General features: G+C 47.2%; 1 protein-coding gene across 1 annotated transcript; it reads right to left on the reverse strand.

Moving 5' to 3' along the window:
• Positions 1 to 1,783: 1,783 nt before the first annotated feature.
• Positions 1,784 to 16,826, reverse strand: IL2RB (interleukin 2 receptor subunit beta). The gene is made up of 10 exons (XM_082751975.1): positions 16,381 to 16,826; positions 15,034 to 15,131; positions 14,580 to 14,706; positions 12,875 to 12,980; positions 11,483 to 11,591; positions 10,334 to 10,482; positions 9,753 to 9,924; positions 8,164 to 8,260; positions 6,306 to 6,390; positions 1,784 to 4,737 (listed from the first exon to the last, which is right to left on the reverse strand). Exons 2-10 carry the CDS (start codon positions 15,113 to 15,115, stop codon positions 3,910 to 3,912), a joined length of 1,755 nt encoding a protein of 584 aa, XP_082608101.1. The 5' UTR covers positions 15,116 to 15,131; positions 16,381 to 16,826; the 3' UTR covers positions 1,784 to 3,909.
• Between the last annotated feature and the right edge of the window lie 840 nt (positions 16,827 to 17,666).

Here is a 17,666-nt window from a genome sequence, read left to right on the forward strand (position 1 = left end):
TCGATGTGGTTATACTGACTAACTCACTGCTGTACATGTAAGAAACTGAGGCATGCAGTGACAATAAGAAATGCTTTCAGAACTGCCTAAGAGACGGAAGGGACTAGATTTCATTTTCAGAAATGGCTTTGAGCCAGAATTTCCCTAGATAACCGAGGACTAGCTTCATCTTTAGGCATATGTGTATACTTATATGGCTTTCCTGGACTTACACTACGAGGGCTTGCCACAGTGGGTCAGTACCCAGCGGAGGGTATTTCCCAGAGATTTTACCTTTTTGTATCCATCCTTACTGGAAAGCGGCAAGTTCCTTCCCTGGTGTTTTCAGCAGAACAAAATATATAGTATTTCAATCTGATCTATCTCAGCAAGCATACCACATCTATCACCGCAGCCTTTTGAATCAACCAAGGACCCAAAATCTTGATCAGATCTCACTTCAGAGGAATTCCTTTGCTGCAAATACCCTTTTTACCTCCCATAGTGAAAAGAAGGAAGGTGAGAATGATGTTGCCTATTTGTAAACGAGGCATCTTGGAAAGAGGCAGATGAGATACGTGACCGCTATATTTGCTGTATACAGCTTAAGATAAGGAGAGGATTCATGTATGGGGCGGTTAGCTCGAATATCTTCCACACAGCACTCGAGTTTAGCTTCGGTATGACTCTGGTACTGCTGGACACTGTCATCTCTCTGTGGTTTATCTCAGCACCGTGTTCACATCAGCCGTGGAGGGGAACGCTCCCCTCTGTGACATTTCTGAAGAGCCCTGGGGTGCCCAGCAGAGAAAGGGCCCCATATCGCTGAGTGTTATGCCTTGGGTATTCATAACCTGGGTTACTCACGTATGAGACCACATGACCTTGTCTTCCTGGAAGAATGGTCCGGTTATCACCACATCTTATGTTGAGCGCTTCCTGCCGCTCTGTGTCACACATTCACACCCTCCGGGGCTGCTAATGCAGTGCTAACAGCTTGCCACTTCGAAAGCTGTCAGCATTTTTCACAGGGGGGGGAAAAAAAATACCCAGCCAGCAGGATGGTCCTCAGGGGCTTGCAGCAGGATCACTTCCAATTCTGTTTCCTGGGGATCAGGCAGAGCGGAACATGATAAAGACATTTCTGCGGCACATCTCTGCAAAACTCTCTTCTTCTCATGGCAGCAGCTGAAGGATTCACCTCTTTAGACCATCTGCTCCCCCCCTTCCCCAAGCCTGCTGTGCTTATTATGTAGCTAACACATCTTTCCTCCTTTCTTAAACATGGACGTGGCTGTGTAAGTGCCCAGCCATCTGTGCAGTGGATCTATCCACCATCTCCCCCTGAAACCTCAGTTTGAGCTTAGTCCTCCTTGCCTGAATTTTGGAGCTGCCCCCCAAACCTGCTGAAGTTAGTGGGATATGTGTCGTTCACTACAAAAGGCTCCTGGTGGTATACTCACTCTTGAGTTCTCCAGGTAAATCTTTTTACAAACAACCCCTTTCTGCGCCCTGGCCTCAATATTACCTGCCTACACGGTGCTCCATCTGTTCTGGGCTGCTTCCTGGCACTTGACAGCCTTGGAAGTGAGCTACCCCCTCTTTTAGGTGCCTGAGTGCCTTGGGGAAGGGAGTCGGAGTGGGACTAAAGGTATATTGGTCCCAACAAAGCTTTGCCTAGTCCTCTGTTTAGAAGAGCTGTTGATCCTTTCCCCCCACCCCAAAGGGCAATAAAACACCACAGATTCCGTAGTATTTCTTTTATTTTCCAAGAGGAAAAAGGGGTGGTTTTATTTTTATTCATATTCATCTTAGCAGCAAGAATAATTAAGAAGCTTATGGAGATCTACATAGGGACAGGAGAGCCATCAGTGCAACTAGGATCCATGGCCTATGTAAGATAGCAATTTGCCCATCAGGGCAAGGGATTCATTGTCTCTTTTTGAAGTTCATCTGCAAAGAGTCTCAAAGCACAGCAAATAGCTGGGCAAGCCTTGTGCTTGCTTATTTGGGACACTGTGAGGCTTTCTTTGCCTGCTGTCTTCTGAAGACAACGGAGCAGCTGACGTCTTGAGGCAGGTGAAGAAGCTGATGAGAAGAGGGTTATAGCTGCCCCAGCCCTCTCAGCTGCAGGCAAGCTCAAGTCCTTTGAGCAACTCTTTTGAGGTGAAATCCAAGGCAGTGGGTGCCCCCGTAGCTGAGATTTCTAATGACATTCAAGCTGCACAATGCAAGGTCAGGTAACAGAGTGGGACTGGGAGAAAGCAGAAGATCCACATTTCTACAGGCAGAGGTAAGGAAGAATTAGCTCCGGGTGATACTCAAAGAAATGACAAAAGTACCAACAAGTTTGATATCCTTGATTTTTTTTTTTGATGTAAAAACTCTTAGAAGAAAGATGTTTAGCACAGGATTGGTATTTTCCCACTTCTGAATAGTCCAGAAATATAGCAAGAGAACAGACGGACAGTGCAGACATTGAATGCAGGAATGGATGGAAGCAGAACAGCATGCCTTGCTTTGTCTTACTACTTTTCTTCTGTGGTGTTTTGCTGTTTCTGAACCCAGATCAGCAAATGCAGAAGAAAAAAAAACAAAAAGTAGTCTTTGCAATCCTTATTTTTTTGTGAGTGGATTGAAGTTTTCTTTTCAGCAAAGGTGCTGATTTGTGAGTTACTTTTCTAGGCTCATTTACCACATCTTTGCCGCTAAATAGGCAATGGTTTCCCTTGAGCAATGGAAGGAATGGGCAGCACCATTGCAATGTTTTCCACTAATACAGGATGTGGGATGAACTCTTCTGCGATCAGCTTATCACAGTCAAATAACTGTATTTTGCCAGCAGGGCAGAGAGGCTTTCGATTTCATGAAAAATATTGCAGCAAGAATGGGAAATTGTGTGCATTCTTTTTACTGCCATCATCAGACCTAGGGGGAAAAGTGGGGGGGAGGGGAGGGGGAAGGGGATTTCCCCAGTATTTTTAACCCAATAATGGGGATTTCTTTTTACACTGCACTGCTTAGACAGCTGACACAGTTCTGGCTCTGAGCTAACCTTAGAGATCTGAGTCTAAAGCTGGTCCAAGCGGTTCAGAATGTACTCTGATTAAAACCCCAAATGGGGACATAGAGAAAAAAAAAAAAAAAAAAAAAAAAGACACCTTTGGTCAGGCAGGAGGAGATGTCTTCATTTTGTCATCAGCCCCAGCACTCACTGGCCTGAACGAAATCCCATATCCACCTCTTTGAGCATTTCTCCCGCCCATGAGACTTTTGTAGGCTGGAACAAGGGAAATGGAATATGTGGCCGCTCAGCTTCAAAGTTGGGTGCTGTTATCACACCAAGATGCAGAGCATGGAAGTGCCAGCACAGCCTCTTACAGGGAGCTGGGGAGAAAAAAAAAAAAAAAAAAAAAAAAAAAAGCTACTGAGATTTGGGATGGCACCTAAGCAGTGTGGGAAAGGGCTTCTATGCTACCAGATCCAGTAATAGCAGAGAAACAGATTCAGTGGTGAAGGTGAGTCCTTGTTGTTCTGTATGCCTAAGAATCCCATTTCTTTGTCTCTGTTAGGTGGTAGCCACTTAACAACTTTAAGGTGTCTTTATTATTCTCCATGCATTGCTTTACTAATCACTAGCCCAGTTTTCCATGCAAAATGTCCTCTCATTTGCAGTGGTCTGTTTCACTGATGTTTTATCCTTGGGACGAGTGATACCATGGTAGTCATCCATGAATTTATGCCTTGTCTGGCCTATTCCTTTTCTGGTTTTGCATCCCTCTTCAGTATCCTTTTCTTCAGCCTCATCAAAGAACAGTCGTAATGTCTTTGATACTGAAAGCTACATTCATGCTCTGAATGGAAAAATGTCCATTTAGCCTTCCATGCCGAGAAGGCCTTTCCCATCTGTAGATTTCCCCCAGGCAGATCCTAGACAGAGCAATGGTTGTATTGGCTTTGGAGGTCCCTCAGAGAAAGATAGGCACCGGTGTTTGGGATCTGGTTGGGGAAGGCAGTTCTGCAGGGATTCTCATCCTGTGCTTGCCTTAGAGATGTAGGCTGAGGAAGGGCAGGGGTAACATGTGCTGCTGGAGCAGCGGGATCAGTTGGAAGGCCTGCCTTCCCACTCCCCTCCATCACGCTGGCGGTATTGCTGTCATGCTGGCCTGGTGGGTCAGGAAAGTCTTTGTCCAGCTGGCACAGGGCCTCAGCAGGTTGTAAAGGAACTTTGTCAACCACCTTCTCATCCTGCCTCAGAACTGGTTTCGGTGGGGTGCTTTCACTTGACGGGAAAGCTGCTGAAATAGCCACGGGCCGCTGGGCTTCACCTTGTGTCTCTGTCACAAAGGAACTGTTTTGGAAGCCCTGGATCCCCTTGAAGCAGTGAAGGAAGTTGTGGGACAACATGGGCATGTCCTCTGCCAGCGTGCAGAGGTCTGGGGAGGGGAGAGCGTGGTAAGACTCGCTGTCCTCGCTGCCACTGCCCTCCTGGGTGAAAGGCTCGTACGTGAAGTAGACCTGACAGGGCTCAATCTCAAAGGAGTTGGGGAGGTGGAAGAAGAAGTAGCCTTGGTTGGTGAAGCAGCTGGACACAGAGTGCCCACTGGTTTCTGCGGGAGGATCAGGAGTCAGGGGTCCCTTGGAAAGCAAAAGCTGGGCTTCCTGGTCATTCTTCTGCATCACCTCCAGCACAGAAATTTCTGGGGTTATGCTGTTCACGCAGTACGAAGATGAGGAGAATGGGGAGGAGAGCCATTTCTGATGGGGAAAAAACATAGGAGAGAGACTGTTATGCCCAAAGTATAATACAGTGAGGAACAAAAGGCCTCCCCCTTGAGCACCCACACCAATTAAGTGGCCATTTCTTTGGTCAAGCAAGAGTTGCAGGAGGTGTGGGAGGGAGATTCACATCCATGATATCTCATCTGCAGGGTTTCGGAGGGAGTATATCCTTCTGTCACTTTAAAATCAAGAGAAGATATTGCAAAACTATGTTATGAGACTTCTGGGTGGGGAATGGAGGATGGAAGATTAAATTGAAAGGAAGGAAAAGGAAAAGGAAAAGAAAAAGGAAAAGGAAAAAAAAGAAAGAAAAAAAGGAAATGAAAAGGAAATGAAAGAGAAAAGGAAAGGGAAAAGGAAATGGAAAAGGAAAAGAAAGGGGAAGGGGAAGAGGAAGCGGAAGGGGAAGGGGAAGAAAGAAAAAGAAAGAGAAAATAAGAAAACGAGGAAAAGGAAAAGAAAAAGGAAAAGGAAAAAGAAATAAAAAGAGAAAAAGAAAAGGAAAAGGAAAAAGAAATAAAAAGAGAAAAGGAAAAGGAAAAAGGTAGGTCTTGTGCAATCTATTCCTACGTGCTGAAGCAGTGTCTAATACACTTACATGACTGCATGCAGCTTTCTTGTCTGAACTGCTCTTCTAAGCCCCTCGTGCCTGGATTTCCACACAAGTTACAGCCTGCAGCATATCATTATCCTTAAAAATACACTGATTTTGATAATATCCTACTTATTTTCATTTATGGCCAGTAAAGCATTTTTTTTTTGTAGTTCTTTCTACACTAGGAAAGTGTCTCCGGTGCCCGCTGCACCTTCCTCCCCCACACTCTTCCTCTGTAGGTTTAGCTTTCAAAGGCTTTTTGCACTAAGGCTTTTCCAAAGCTTTGCTGTCCTCTGGACTCTCTGCAGCTTGTCTCCACCCTTCTCGAAGCAAAATATCCCTTGGGATCACCTCCCACGTCTTGCATCTGATGCTCCCTTTAATACTGCACAGAATGGTAATTGTCTTCTTGCAGCTGCCCATACTCAAAGAGAGATTGGGGAAGGGAGAAAGAGGGGGTGGAGAAGGAAGGCAAAAAGAAAGAAGAACACAGAAAATAGCTAAGTGCCACCCAAAGTGATGGTAATTAGCAATAGGAGAGGAGGTAGGGCTCACAGCCAGAAGAAGGGGACCACAGCAGGAAATCTGGGCAGCCTAGGGCAGGTGGGGAGGGACAGAAACAGGGTGGAAGGGGATCTGAGAGGCCAAGCTCCCTCCCACAGGTCCTTTATATTCGCTCAAGTTCTCCTGTCAGGGGAGCAGTTTGCTGAGGTTTGCGTGGTTTGCCGTTTCTCGGTTCTGAAATTAGAGATGTATCAGCCGAGTGTCAGGTTTTAGGTCAAAAAATAAAACTTGAGCAGAGAACCCAGCAGCTGGTGCTACAGGCACATGAGTTGCATGCGCACACGTAGGTCTGAGGACCTGGTGTCTGCCCCAGGCATGTACAGCTGCACCCTCCTTTCCCTCGTTTCTCCCTAATAACCACTTGGATCCATCCCCAGTCCCATACCTGAATGTCACCTCCATGAACAGAGACGAGTGGGGGAAAGAATTTCTTGGGGTCTGGGATGTGGATCCTCAGAATCTTCTTAAACCTTGAGAAGAGAGGAGATTGAGAAATGAAGCAGGGCCTGATCCTGACCTCTCTGGGATTGTGATGGAGATAAGAGAGAGCATCGCAGCTCATGGGAGCCGGAGAAAAGTAAAGTAAAAACAAGCCTGAGGACCCTCCTTGCTCTTGAGTGGCCTGAAATGCAGTGGCTAAGAGACGAGCGATAGAGACAAGCCAGATGAACCTGATTTTGGAAAATACACTCCTATCAGCCTTTTTTCTGGGGAAGCACAACCAACAGTTCACAGCCTTCCCTGCCTTGGTGGTCACCTTAGCTTCTCCATTTCCCCCTGCTCCATGATAGATCTGGGCAGCTCTCCCTCGTTTCCCAGGTCCAGCTGCTGTGAGGGCAGCAAAAAACCTTTTGGTTTTGCTGCCCCCACAAAGACTCGGAGGACCCCGTGGTGTGAGCAGGACCACCACTGGCAAAGCTGTGTCACCACTGTCTCTCCTGTTAGCAGGATACTCTGCAGTACAGCTAGTACTTACTGGACATGCAAACCTATCTGAGCACGTTACGTACCAGCCCAGTGACCTCCGCTTTACTGGAACCAGTGTGTTGTCATCCTGAGGCAGCATGAAGTGATCTCATCTGCTCCTCAGTCCCTCAGAGAGGTCGGCTGATCCCGTCAGCTCTTTGCTGAAGCTTTGCTGTGGGATGCTCTGAGGAGAGACCCTCCTGACCTCTGGAGGCAATCAGTGTACTCCCTGAAGCATAAGAATTTGCTAGTTCTTGCATATAAACTATTTTACATCGCTGCAGATGCTATTTTTATTCGTGCACATCTAATCCTTCCTTGGGTCTTACCTCAGCATTATCTTCCATCCAATCTCACAGGTTAACTACCCTCTGTGGAGAAAGGAGGCCTTTTTCTCTCTCTGTTTGCCATGTAGCTAGCACTTCCTCACCTTTGTGTTATGACTTAAAGTAAAACAGTGACTTTCTCAGTATCCATCTCCTGTTAATATGCTTCTCCTTCTTTCCTTCCAAAGAAGCCATCCCAGCCTCTGCTGCCTTCTTCCCTGAGAACACTTCTGCCACCAACACCAGTGACCTGCTTCTCTGTCCCTGTCCTGAGATGAGAAAACCTGAAGCCATTTCTAACCTCACCATGCTGACAGGTCACTCTCTGTATTACTGCAGTGGGTAACCTTGTGAGATACTTTCAGTCCTGACTAGAAGTTGTGTTTGCTGTCAAAAAGAAGAGATCTTTAAAGCATCACATAGATGTTTACCAGCATGTGATGAGACACTTTAGGAGAAGAAGTGCACTCCTCACTCAGGAGTTTTCCTGTAGATCAAATACTACCCATCCTCACCAAATACTACCCATCCTCACGGAGCTCTTGCTGGAGTATTTAAGAATGTCATGGTACCTAGGCTTGCTTTGTCCTCCTCTCTGAGAGAGTGCCCAGCTCAGTAACCTATTTTTTGAGAGGTGATTTTGGTGCATCCCTGCCAGGGAAAACCACTGTAACCCATGGGCAATAGAAGTACAGAGGCATCTATTTTGAAGCCAGCCAGACCATGGCACTGGATCTCAGGAGTATGGCACAATATGATGATAGTGTTAACATCATCTTGGGTGGTGATGTATCTACTCAGACAAATGTCAGCTTTGAAAGCTTGGGTTATGAACTGTATATTTGAGTCCCTCTGTATGCTGAGTAATGCCAAATAAAAAATAAACCAGGTTATGAGAAGATGCACAATATACAGGAGAGCAACAAAGAGGAAAACTTGACACTCATTTACCATTTCAGGGTCCGTAAGTTAATAAGGAAGGCAGTCCCAATGATCACGAAGATACATGTGCTCACTATAAGAGCTGGCAGAACTGGACGGGATGTTTCTGCAAGATGAGAGAGAGAGGGAGTTGCTATGAAAAATTAGCCGGGATTTTGGAGGTAGGATCTGCAACTTTTCCATGTCTGTTCAAACTGATCATGTTATTATAATATGCTGTTAATTATAATAATATAATTAATATAATATAATACACAGGACAGATAAAGGAGTTCATCTCTGTTGTGTAGGATGCCAAGAAAGAGAGTCCTAAAATCAGCTTAATTGGGCTTGGGGAATTGGAGTAGCATTGTAAGTCAGTGGGGAGGTAGAGTCATGGGGTTCATGGGATGGGTTAGAGGGCAGCAGGGCCAAGGATGGAGAAGTTTAGGGGTCAAGGGACTAGCCTCTTTATTAGGACGGGTGGAGGAAAGTTTTAGGAGGCTAGGGAGGTTTACAGCTTTCCGCCATATGCTGATTTTGGTACTTGGGTTGTAGAGTTAGGAGAAAGAGACTGAATTTCCTCACTGAAAGCTCTGCTGGCACTCCTCAAGCTTTTCTGGAATCATCTTAAACTTTTGTTAATCCGTCTCTTTCACACATCTCCCCAGGGCACCTTTGCTTAGTCTTGCTGTTCTGGTGCCCATCTCTGCGTGCCACCCCCATTTCCCTTCATCCCTAGTGCCCCTTGGTCTGGGCCTGCAGGGTAAGGGAGCAGAAAGAGATAAAGGAGACAGTTGTAGAGAGTCCTGTCTTTGCCTGTCCTTGGGATGCTACTAAGATCACTTTGTCTCCTCTGGCTCTGGTACCCTGGTTATCTTTGGGTCTTGGTTGCTGTGACAACCGGCTGCGGCTGTATCCTGTTCATTGACATCACGCACTGTCAGAATTTGATCGCCACAGCAACACAGTACCCTTTCTAAACATAGCTCCTCTGTTTATACCAGTGCTAGGCACAACAGGGAGGGACCAGGCAGGGGCAGAGTGGGGGTGATGCAAGGGGAATAACCTCTAGCTGCTTATTTTCTGGAAAAGATGTGACGGAGCACACAGCCCGTAATTCACAGAAGTGACTCGCTCAGGTCACTATTATTTCAAGGATGCAGGTACCCTCCATGCTCTGGCTCATGGTAACGACTGGTGCATATATCATCAGTCCTTTTTGGAAGTGACTTACACACATATAAGTCTCTTTCATTCTCCCCGAGGCTTTCCTTCCTAGGCTCTGGTTTCATTGCATTTCACTGATCAATGACCGCACTGAACTGGCCATGATTTACACCTTGTGGATTTTGCCTGGCCTCTGGAAGTCAGAGGGGCTGCTGCCCTTTACTTCGTTGGAGTCAGGGGGTCTTCGTCCTTAAGCCCTGTTGAGCCAGCCTGAGCGAACAGATTAGGAGGGACTTCATTTTTATTTTTATTTTTTATTGCTCTTCGGTTAACACAATCCTCCCTACCCATCTTCCTCCAGCTTCCCAGCCTGCTTTGGTCCTTCTGCTTTGTTTTCTCTGAGTTCCCTCTTTTCCCTCTATGTCAGACTGCCTGACTCTGATCCTTACCATCAGCGTCTGTCTTCCACAGTATTGTCTTGCTCCAGTCACTCCACACGCCTTTGTAGGCACTTGAGTTACTTGGCTTTGCACGGACAGCTGCCTCATATTTCAGGTTGGGGGACAGTCCCTCAAATACCACCCACATCTGGTCCTGCTTAATGCAGAGGGTCTTGGCTTTCTGGAAGAAGGGCAAAAATAGAGCATTATCAACATCCTGCCGTGGCTCACAGAATCATGTATCAATCTTTCCCAAGCTCTCCGAGTGGACCTGTCTCAGATCCCTCCATTTTGTGCATTGTTTTGTCACACTGAGGGATAAATCTTCTTAATTTTGTACTTCTCATCCCTTTCAGGTCTACCCTGGAGCTGTCTAGATTTCTTTTGTGACAGCACTAAATAAAACAGGGTTCCTGTTTGCCTCCATGTCATCACCAAATGCTGGCAGCAGGTTCTGCAGACAAAAAGGGGTGAGGAAGTAATCCCCTCTCCAGATTCACTAAAACTTTTTTAATTCTGAGGGGAGATTTCTATAAGGAAGACCAGGATTCAAATGGTGACACGTCCCAGTGCCCTCACTCTGTACTCACCTCCCAGGACTGACTTGTGGTTCGGTACCGCACTTGGTATTGCCGCTCCCCATTCAAGTAGTGAGAGGAAATATTCAGGCTCCATGATAAGTTGTAGCTGTTTTTAGCTTTGTTAACCAGTTGAAGATTTCCTGGAGGTCTCAGTTTTACTGGAAAGAGAAAGAGAGCAGGAATGACACCAGTGCACTGCCTGTAACAAGGCTCCACTGGAAAAACCCGTGTCGGTAGGGTTGGGGCCTTGGCTGAGCTCACAGACTCCAGCCATCCATGGCCAAGTGAGATGCTTAGAGAGTTCCCCCTCTCCGTTCCTCCTTCCTACCCACTGTCACTGGTGACAAAAGGCCTGGGACTGCATTAAAGGCAGCTTGGCCGGTGAGCTTCCAGTGAGAGTGGCCAGAGCAGTCAGTGCAATCCCACCTGGCCATACATCTTATCTTATCTTGTAGGGGTGATCCACAAGGCAAGTGTATGGACAGGAAAGGATCACGGTTTGGGTGACAACTTCTTCCCAGCTGCACTTTCAGAAAGCTACAGCCACAAGGGCTGGAGTTACATAGACTGTCTGGGGTGAACCTTCTCAACCCTTGACTCCAGACAGGCCTTCTTATGCCTCACATTCCAGCAGCTCCTTGGATTTCTCCTTAAGCCAGGTAAACATCCAGCAGAAGAATAACCCAAGCAGATATATATATATATATATATATATTTTTTTTTTCCATTGGATTAGTGAGTTGAATCAATTCAGCAGATTACTGCTTGCCAAAGCTGGCTTAAAGGAGGGAGGAACCATGTAGTTCATAGGAGGGATGGAGCAGCAAGACTTTCCCTTCCTCCTGCAGCACATAGTTTTCAGAAGGTCAGCTGAGTTGACGTAGCCTGCTTGAAGCCTGAACTCCTAGGACAAAGCACTGTCACTCAGCTGTGTCCCAGATACAGGATGGCATAGGAAGTGGCTGGCATGACACTGCACATTAGAGGTGCATGGCGCAGAAGTCAATGTGGTCCGTCCGTGCTAATTATAGCAGGGGACAACAAAAAGAGGTAAGACTGAAATCTGCTACGGGTGTTGCATGGTTGTGGATGGGGAGAAGAAACTGGGTGTCACTTTGTGGGGGAGCTTCAGGGACTTCAAGACAGAAGATAACTCACTGTTTGCAAGTGGACTGAAGTCTTCCAGTCGTGCAGGTGTAGACCCATTCTCTCCAAGCCGGCAATGTACAGACATGTTAAGACGGTCTGCAGTAGTGAAGGATTGAGACTGCAAGGAAAATTTAGCATTAGTGACACTGAAGCCTCATCAATCACCGTTCATATTTCTAAGTATTGCCTGCACATAAGTGGTTTAGGAATACTTGACAATAAATATGGATGACACTTGTGGTTGAAAGGCATAAGCCTCAGTGGTGAGTAGAGGAACCAAAGATTTATGCTTGATGTGGTTGGAGTTTTTTTTTTTTGTTGTTGTTCACTGGAAAGCAGGGCACAAAATATTTTGGTATGCTATTTTAATAGGATTCCTGCATGTGCTGATTAAGCAGGAAAGACGGTACTTTCAGTAAGTGACATCTATTGAGACAAAATATTTTGACTAAAATATTTCATGTTCATTTGTAAGGTTGTGATAATATTGATATATTACTCAATATCTATATATATTATATTATCAATATATATATATATTATATTAATATAAATATTACTCATGAAATGCAGTGGAGTTACGATGAGTCGATATAACATGGTTCCACAATGATTCTAAAGGGCCATGTACATCACAAAGTATTAAATAAGAAATAGGTCAATTAGCTTGATTGGAAAGAAAGGAGTTTGACAGCGTAGTTTTTGAATCTGTTTATGAATCCTGCAATTTGTCTTTGCACATAATATACAAAACTAAGAAAACCTGGCTGTTGTTAGAACTGGGTATGACTATCCCAATAAGGAGAATTAGCTTTTTTCTTTTTCTTTTTCTTTTTTTCCCCCTGAAAATACAGGAACTACAGTAATTCCTGAATATGACTGAGGGACGTACCCAATAAGCCTGGAAAAAAAAAAAAGTTTGATTTAAATAAAGAATAAAAAGTAGGGGATTTGCAACACCATTGGCTTCATTGGTGTGCTGTTTTGCGTCTTGTGTTTGATGCGATTAACAGGGTTCCTCAGTAATTAATAATTTGGAAAATGGTAATGACCTCTTCAAGGAAAAATGAGGTCCAGAGGTGACCTCAGAGATGATGATCGTGGCCATCCTTCCACAGAGGAAGGGATTATGGCCAAACTCAGATAACGGTGATGGGGGACACCGCATCTGTCCGTCCTGCACTTCTTCTGCATGTGTCAGGACAACACGGCCCCACTCACAATGAAGCCAGTCCCCAGTGCAGGACAACATGCAATAAATCCAAGCCCAGAACTGGAGTCAAGGATCAGGTCTAGGCTTTTTATAATACTCTTGGGTGTCACATTCTTTATATGCCTCAAACTGAGAAACCAACCTTGTCATTAGCCAGGACATCCTAGATGAATAGATGAATTACTCACGTTACTGTTTTTGCTGAAGGTCTTGATGCATCTCCTCAGTTCTGTTGTGTGTTCTGCCTTAAGTAATTCACAATGTTCCTTGAATTTTTCTGGTAAGAAAACTGACCTGGATTTTAAGCAGGAGAACACCAGTGAGTTGGGAAGTCTGTTTTATATGTAGTCAGATTTTATCTAACTCTAAAGGCCTTTCAAAGAACACTGCATCCTACCTTACTTGCTGAGCAGGTTACAGCTAGGATGTAATCCCACTTTCCCTCCCTACTACATTACTCAGACAAGTTTTATGTGCCAGCACATGGAGAGTTAATGCATCCCAGCTTTTCAATGCCAGAGATGATAGGAGGTTTCCAAACCTCTGGCTACCTCCTCTGCTTCCTGTTGATATGGGAGACAGATGCCTGTTTCTAGGGTTTTACACATCTCTTTCAAGCCACTGACAGCCCTGTAGCATCGCAGATGCCAAATGAGTTGTATCTCTTGAACCAGGTCACATCCCAGCCGGCCAGGACTGTACCCCACACTTGGCAGTGCTGTGCCATGACCCCTCTTCTGCTCTGACAAGTGTGGCTGGACAGGCTAAGCTGAAAGGTGGGAGAGCGTCCATGTGGTTGGAACTGAGGGGACAGCAGATTGAGCTGGCTGCTCCAGCCACGGGGTCAGGCCAGACTTGCTGGTGTCTTTGCCTCAAGCGTTCCTAGAGAAGACGGCTGTAACCCTACCCTCTTTAGGGGACAGTTGAAAGAGTTCTGGGGGAACCAAGAAAATTCATTCTCCCATTGAGTGGTTTACTTCAATGGGAAGCAAAATAAACTGGTCACATAAACCCTAGATGTCCTAGAGCCCTGGTCAACCAACGGCACAGTTCCAGAGCCGGCCTAAATTCCAGATCCAAACTTTTTGACTCAATCCCATAGGGCAGAGAAATATTTGGCTGTCAAGGTCCGTGTAGCAGACCCCAGAGCACATCTGCCAATCTCACCCCATTGGAGATGTCTCTGCTGATGGTCAGGAGCAACCCACCCACTGCTAGAACCACTCTGGGCCTCTTCTTACACCAGGTACCCGGGGACGCCCTGGGTAGGCCAGTAACTCTTGACTCAAGATGTCACACATGGAGACCACAGAGAATCAGCCAGCATCCACTGTGGTTCTGGCCACACACCTACCGCTCCTCTGGGAGGTACTTGGGAGGGGAAAACATCACAGAGTGGGAGAGGTGGAAGGGCCAGGGTGGGCTACGGTAAAGGGAACGATATATTCCTTCACGTACTGTTGCTCAGTGTGTGACTTTCCTGAAACGTCCAGTCCACCCTGGCAATGGGCAGATGGCCTCTATATGATTTCAATCCCACCTCCCTCTGCCCCTGTCTCTACACACCCTCCTTTTCAGATGAAAATACCCTCCAGTCCAGAGGGTAGCTACCAGGGAAGAAGAATTTTTGGAAAAAGAAGCACAGACAATGCTACAGAGCTGGAAGATGAGCAGTGCTAGGCAGTTTGGGACCCTCAGATGGCAAACACTGAGCGGTGGCCAGCATCTGCATACACCTGGGGTCAGACAGACTTCAAATGGAAAGCCCTCATCTGTGTGATTCCACCACACTGGGCCTGGGGAGGGAGAGCCTACACTGATGTGAAGCGCTAAATTTTCCAGGACACTTTTAATTCAAAGTATCATCTTTCCTCAACCTTTCTGGTCACCCACCTTTCAAAAAATGGTAGCTTCGATAAAATCTCCAGCTGGCATGGTGCATCGGCAAGGTCCCTGCCTGGGGTCCAGTCGCAAAAGATTGCTGCCCGCGAGTCATACCAACAAGCAAGACTGGAGGTACCTGCCAGCAGAGAAGAGATGGACAGCAAAGTGGCTGAATTAGCAATGACTTTTGGCATTAACAATCACCCCAGACAATTCTGCCACATCCCAAACTACAGACAGAGTCCTCATCTGGATAGCTGTCTCCAAGTAAGAAAGGCAGAACCGCTCACTTCTTCAACTGCTCCATGTCCTTGGAGGTTGGTGTGCTTGTAAAACATCTTTAATTATTGCAGCCTCCTCCAGTTGTATGTTACAACACAGACATTGCACAACAACACGCCACAGCCCAGGCACTCCATCTGCTACCCCTCTGCTCGTCCAGGTGAAGAGCATCACTTCTTACCTTGCGTAGAGACCGATGCCAGCAAGAGAGGTGTGAGGCTGAGCAGCCAGAGGTGGCACAGGAGCAGCAAGTAGGGATTCATCTGTACTGAGGACACACTGAAAGAGAGAAGACCCCCCCGCAACACAGCTCAGCAATGAAAGTTAAGAAGTTGTCATCCCATACGAGGTATCCAGTGTCCCAGGGCTCAAAACTGGTGTCAGTCTTCCAGGCTCAGAAACTCATATTCCTTCTCCTCTGCCTTTCCCTCAGCACCTCATTGCTCTCCTGCCTTGGGGTGCTTTGCTCAGCACTGAAACCATCCACGGTGCAACAGACAGGCTGTTTGCAGAGGTAATGTCTTCTGGAAATGTGTGTGAGTGCACAGCCCTCCGCGTGTATTGTTTCAGGCTGCTTGCTGACTCAGGTAGAGAGTGCTATCGTGGCTGCACGAGGCTGGCGTTGCGAAGAGCTGCTTTTTTTGGTAAGCCCTAGGGCTGAAATCACTAGGTGCTTGCTGTGTAAGAGGGCTTTCTGGCTTCAACTATCAGAAAAGTCAGTTTAGGAGGTAGATTTTCAATGGCTTGTTTGGGACTGGGGAAAAAAAATTAAATTAGGGGGAAGTTTACCAAGTTCTGGAAAGGCAAAGCTTTCCCATATCATGAAACATTAAAATAATGCACAAATCACACACCATCCTTGCCAAGTAGACCCCGCACTGCCTTGGATGGACATGTGCTTTCAGGTATAGCAGAAAACTCAGGCTTTGCAGTTAGGTAGCTACAGCATCCCTCATTCCCCTCTGGCACCCAGAGAAACCCCTTGTCTTACAAAGCCCATACAGCTGTGTGCTGTACTACACACACAGGGCTTATGGGCTTCTCAAGCGAGCCTCCCCCTCTCCCCATCCACCTGGACACCTGTACCTCGAGGTCTGCCTCTGCCCGCAGGAGAAGGGACCATCCTCACCTCTCAGGGAGCCTGCAGCACAGGCAGAGCTGGGGAGACCAAGGTAGAGAGCCGCTGAACCCCGCTGAGGACTGCCGGGGGAGCGAGAGTGGAGGGTTTTTAAAGGGCTGGCATGAGGCATGATATTGATTCCCGTTGTGATAAAAGATTAGGTTCAGAGGAAGAAAAACAGGACGACAGCGCATTCATAGAGAAAAGGGGAGAGAAAGAGAGAGAAAGCGCCAACGTGGTTGTGAGATGTGGGGTTTGATTTGAGAGGACTGTGGAAAGACAGAGAGATAAATATATGCTCAGCCCTCCCCAACGGCAAGAATCAGTTTGTCAGACCGAAACTCCTTCCAAGACGCTTCTCAGATCAGCCACCCCCGTGCGGGACAGGGCTGGCATCACCCCCTTTACCTTCTAGCTCCAGGCACCCGGCGCTCCAGGCGAAGGGGTCCACGGGGACAGGGCAATGGGATCGATGATGGATGAAGGTGCTGGCTGCCAAACCGGGAGGGGAATGGGAATAAGGGAGAGCGGCTGGGGGGGATCTTCTCTCAGTGCATGTCCAGCCGCCAGCCAGCAGTTCTGGCAGGAGAGGAGAGGAGAGGGGCAGGTCTGCTGTGGAGCTGTTCCTCCTGTCTGTGCTCGACCTCTCTGTCTTCTCCCTCTCACCTTTGCACAGGAAGCTGCTGCTTGCTTGCCTTGTCAGACTGAGACGAAGCCCTGAAGTATCGAAAAGGCTAGCAAGGCCGAGAATAAAAAGCCCCAAACCACGTCCTACTTCCTGCTGGTAAAGCAATAGGTGCAGAAACAAGGGTGGAGGGATCAGGTGTTAGCTTGCAGTGCTCAGATATACTAGGGACCAGTCTGTAACTATTGCTGGGAAGCAAAGGAGAGAGAGAGAGAAGGACCTGTCCTCTCCAGACACTGTCGAGAGACCCATAGCTTCCTCTTTCAGATACTCAGACAGCCAGGCTCACTCTCAGGGGCTGCACACGTGCACAGACCAATTTGAAACTGGAGTAGGAGTCACTCCGCAGTAGAAACGCTGTGGACCACTTTGTGAAAAACAGCTCGAGTCATTGACCTAAGCAACACCAGAATGAAACCAGCCTCCCCACCGGTGCCCCAGTTTCAGAGGATCCATCCTGGGTCAGAGCTTGAGTGGAAAGAGGCCAGCGCTGCGGCTGAGCAAGCTGGAGGCACAGCCCTCACACTTGCAGATGGTGTGACACCACAGGGACAGCTGTCCCGCAGCGTGCTTACCCGGCCAAACACCCTGCTCACCCCACAGAAGAAAGAAGCCTTCCCTCTGACCTGACCATCTCGGCTAGTTTGGCCAGGCAGCGCGGCCCTGCAGCAGCTACGGTACCTGCTTTACGTGGTTTGTCTGTTCAGCAGGCCAGAAAAGGTGCAAAAAATATGTCCACCTTCTTCTGAGGGTCAGTGTGCCCTCACCTTCACAGACACAATTCCTCACAGTTCTCCATGTAACATTTGATATTAGAAGATCCTTTCACAACAAGCATCTTCCCCCACACCCTTTGCCCTCCCCTCCCCAGGCAACCCCCCCACACAAATTCAAGTCCCCAGCCTGCTGGTTGCCTATTTCACAAGCAGGCGTGCACACACACATATCTCCCCACACACCTCTCTTTTTCCATACACACAAAAAGCTCTGAAAAGCAGCACATTGCATT

This window comes from Aythya marila, assembly GCF_965140915.1.
Source record: "Aythya marila genome assembly, chromosome: 1".
Classification (NCBI taxonomy): Eukaryota; Metazoa; Chordata; class Aves; order Anseriformes; family Anatidae; genus Aythya; species Aythya marila.

Coding starts and splice junctions, on each gene's coding strand:
- IL2RB (XM_082751975.1), bottom strand. CDS start 15,115: ATGAATCCCTACTTGCTGCTCCTGTGCCACCTCTGGCTGCTCAGCCTC. Junction 10,483..11,482: donor CTTCAGTCCACTTGCAAACA/GTGAGTTATCTT, acceptor TTCTCTTTCCAG/TAAAACTGAGACCTCCAGGA. Junction 6,391..8,163: donor AACTTACGGACCCTGAAATG/GTAAATGAGTGT, acceptor TCTCTTCTCAAG/GTTTAAGAAGATTCTGAGGA.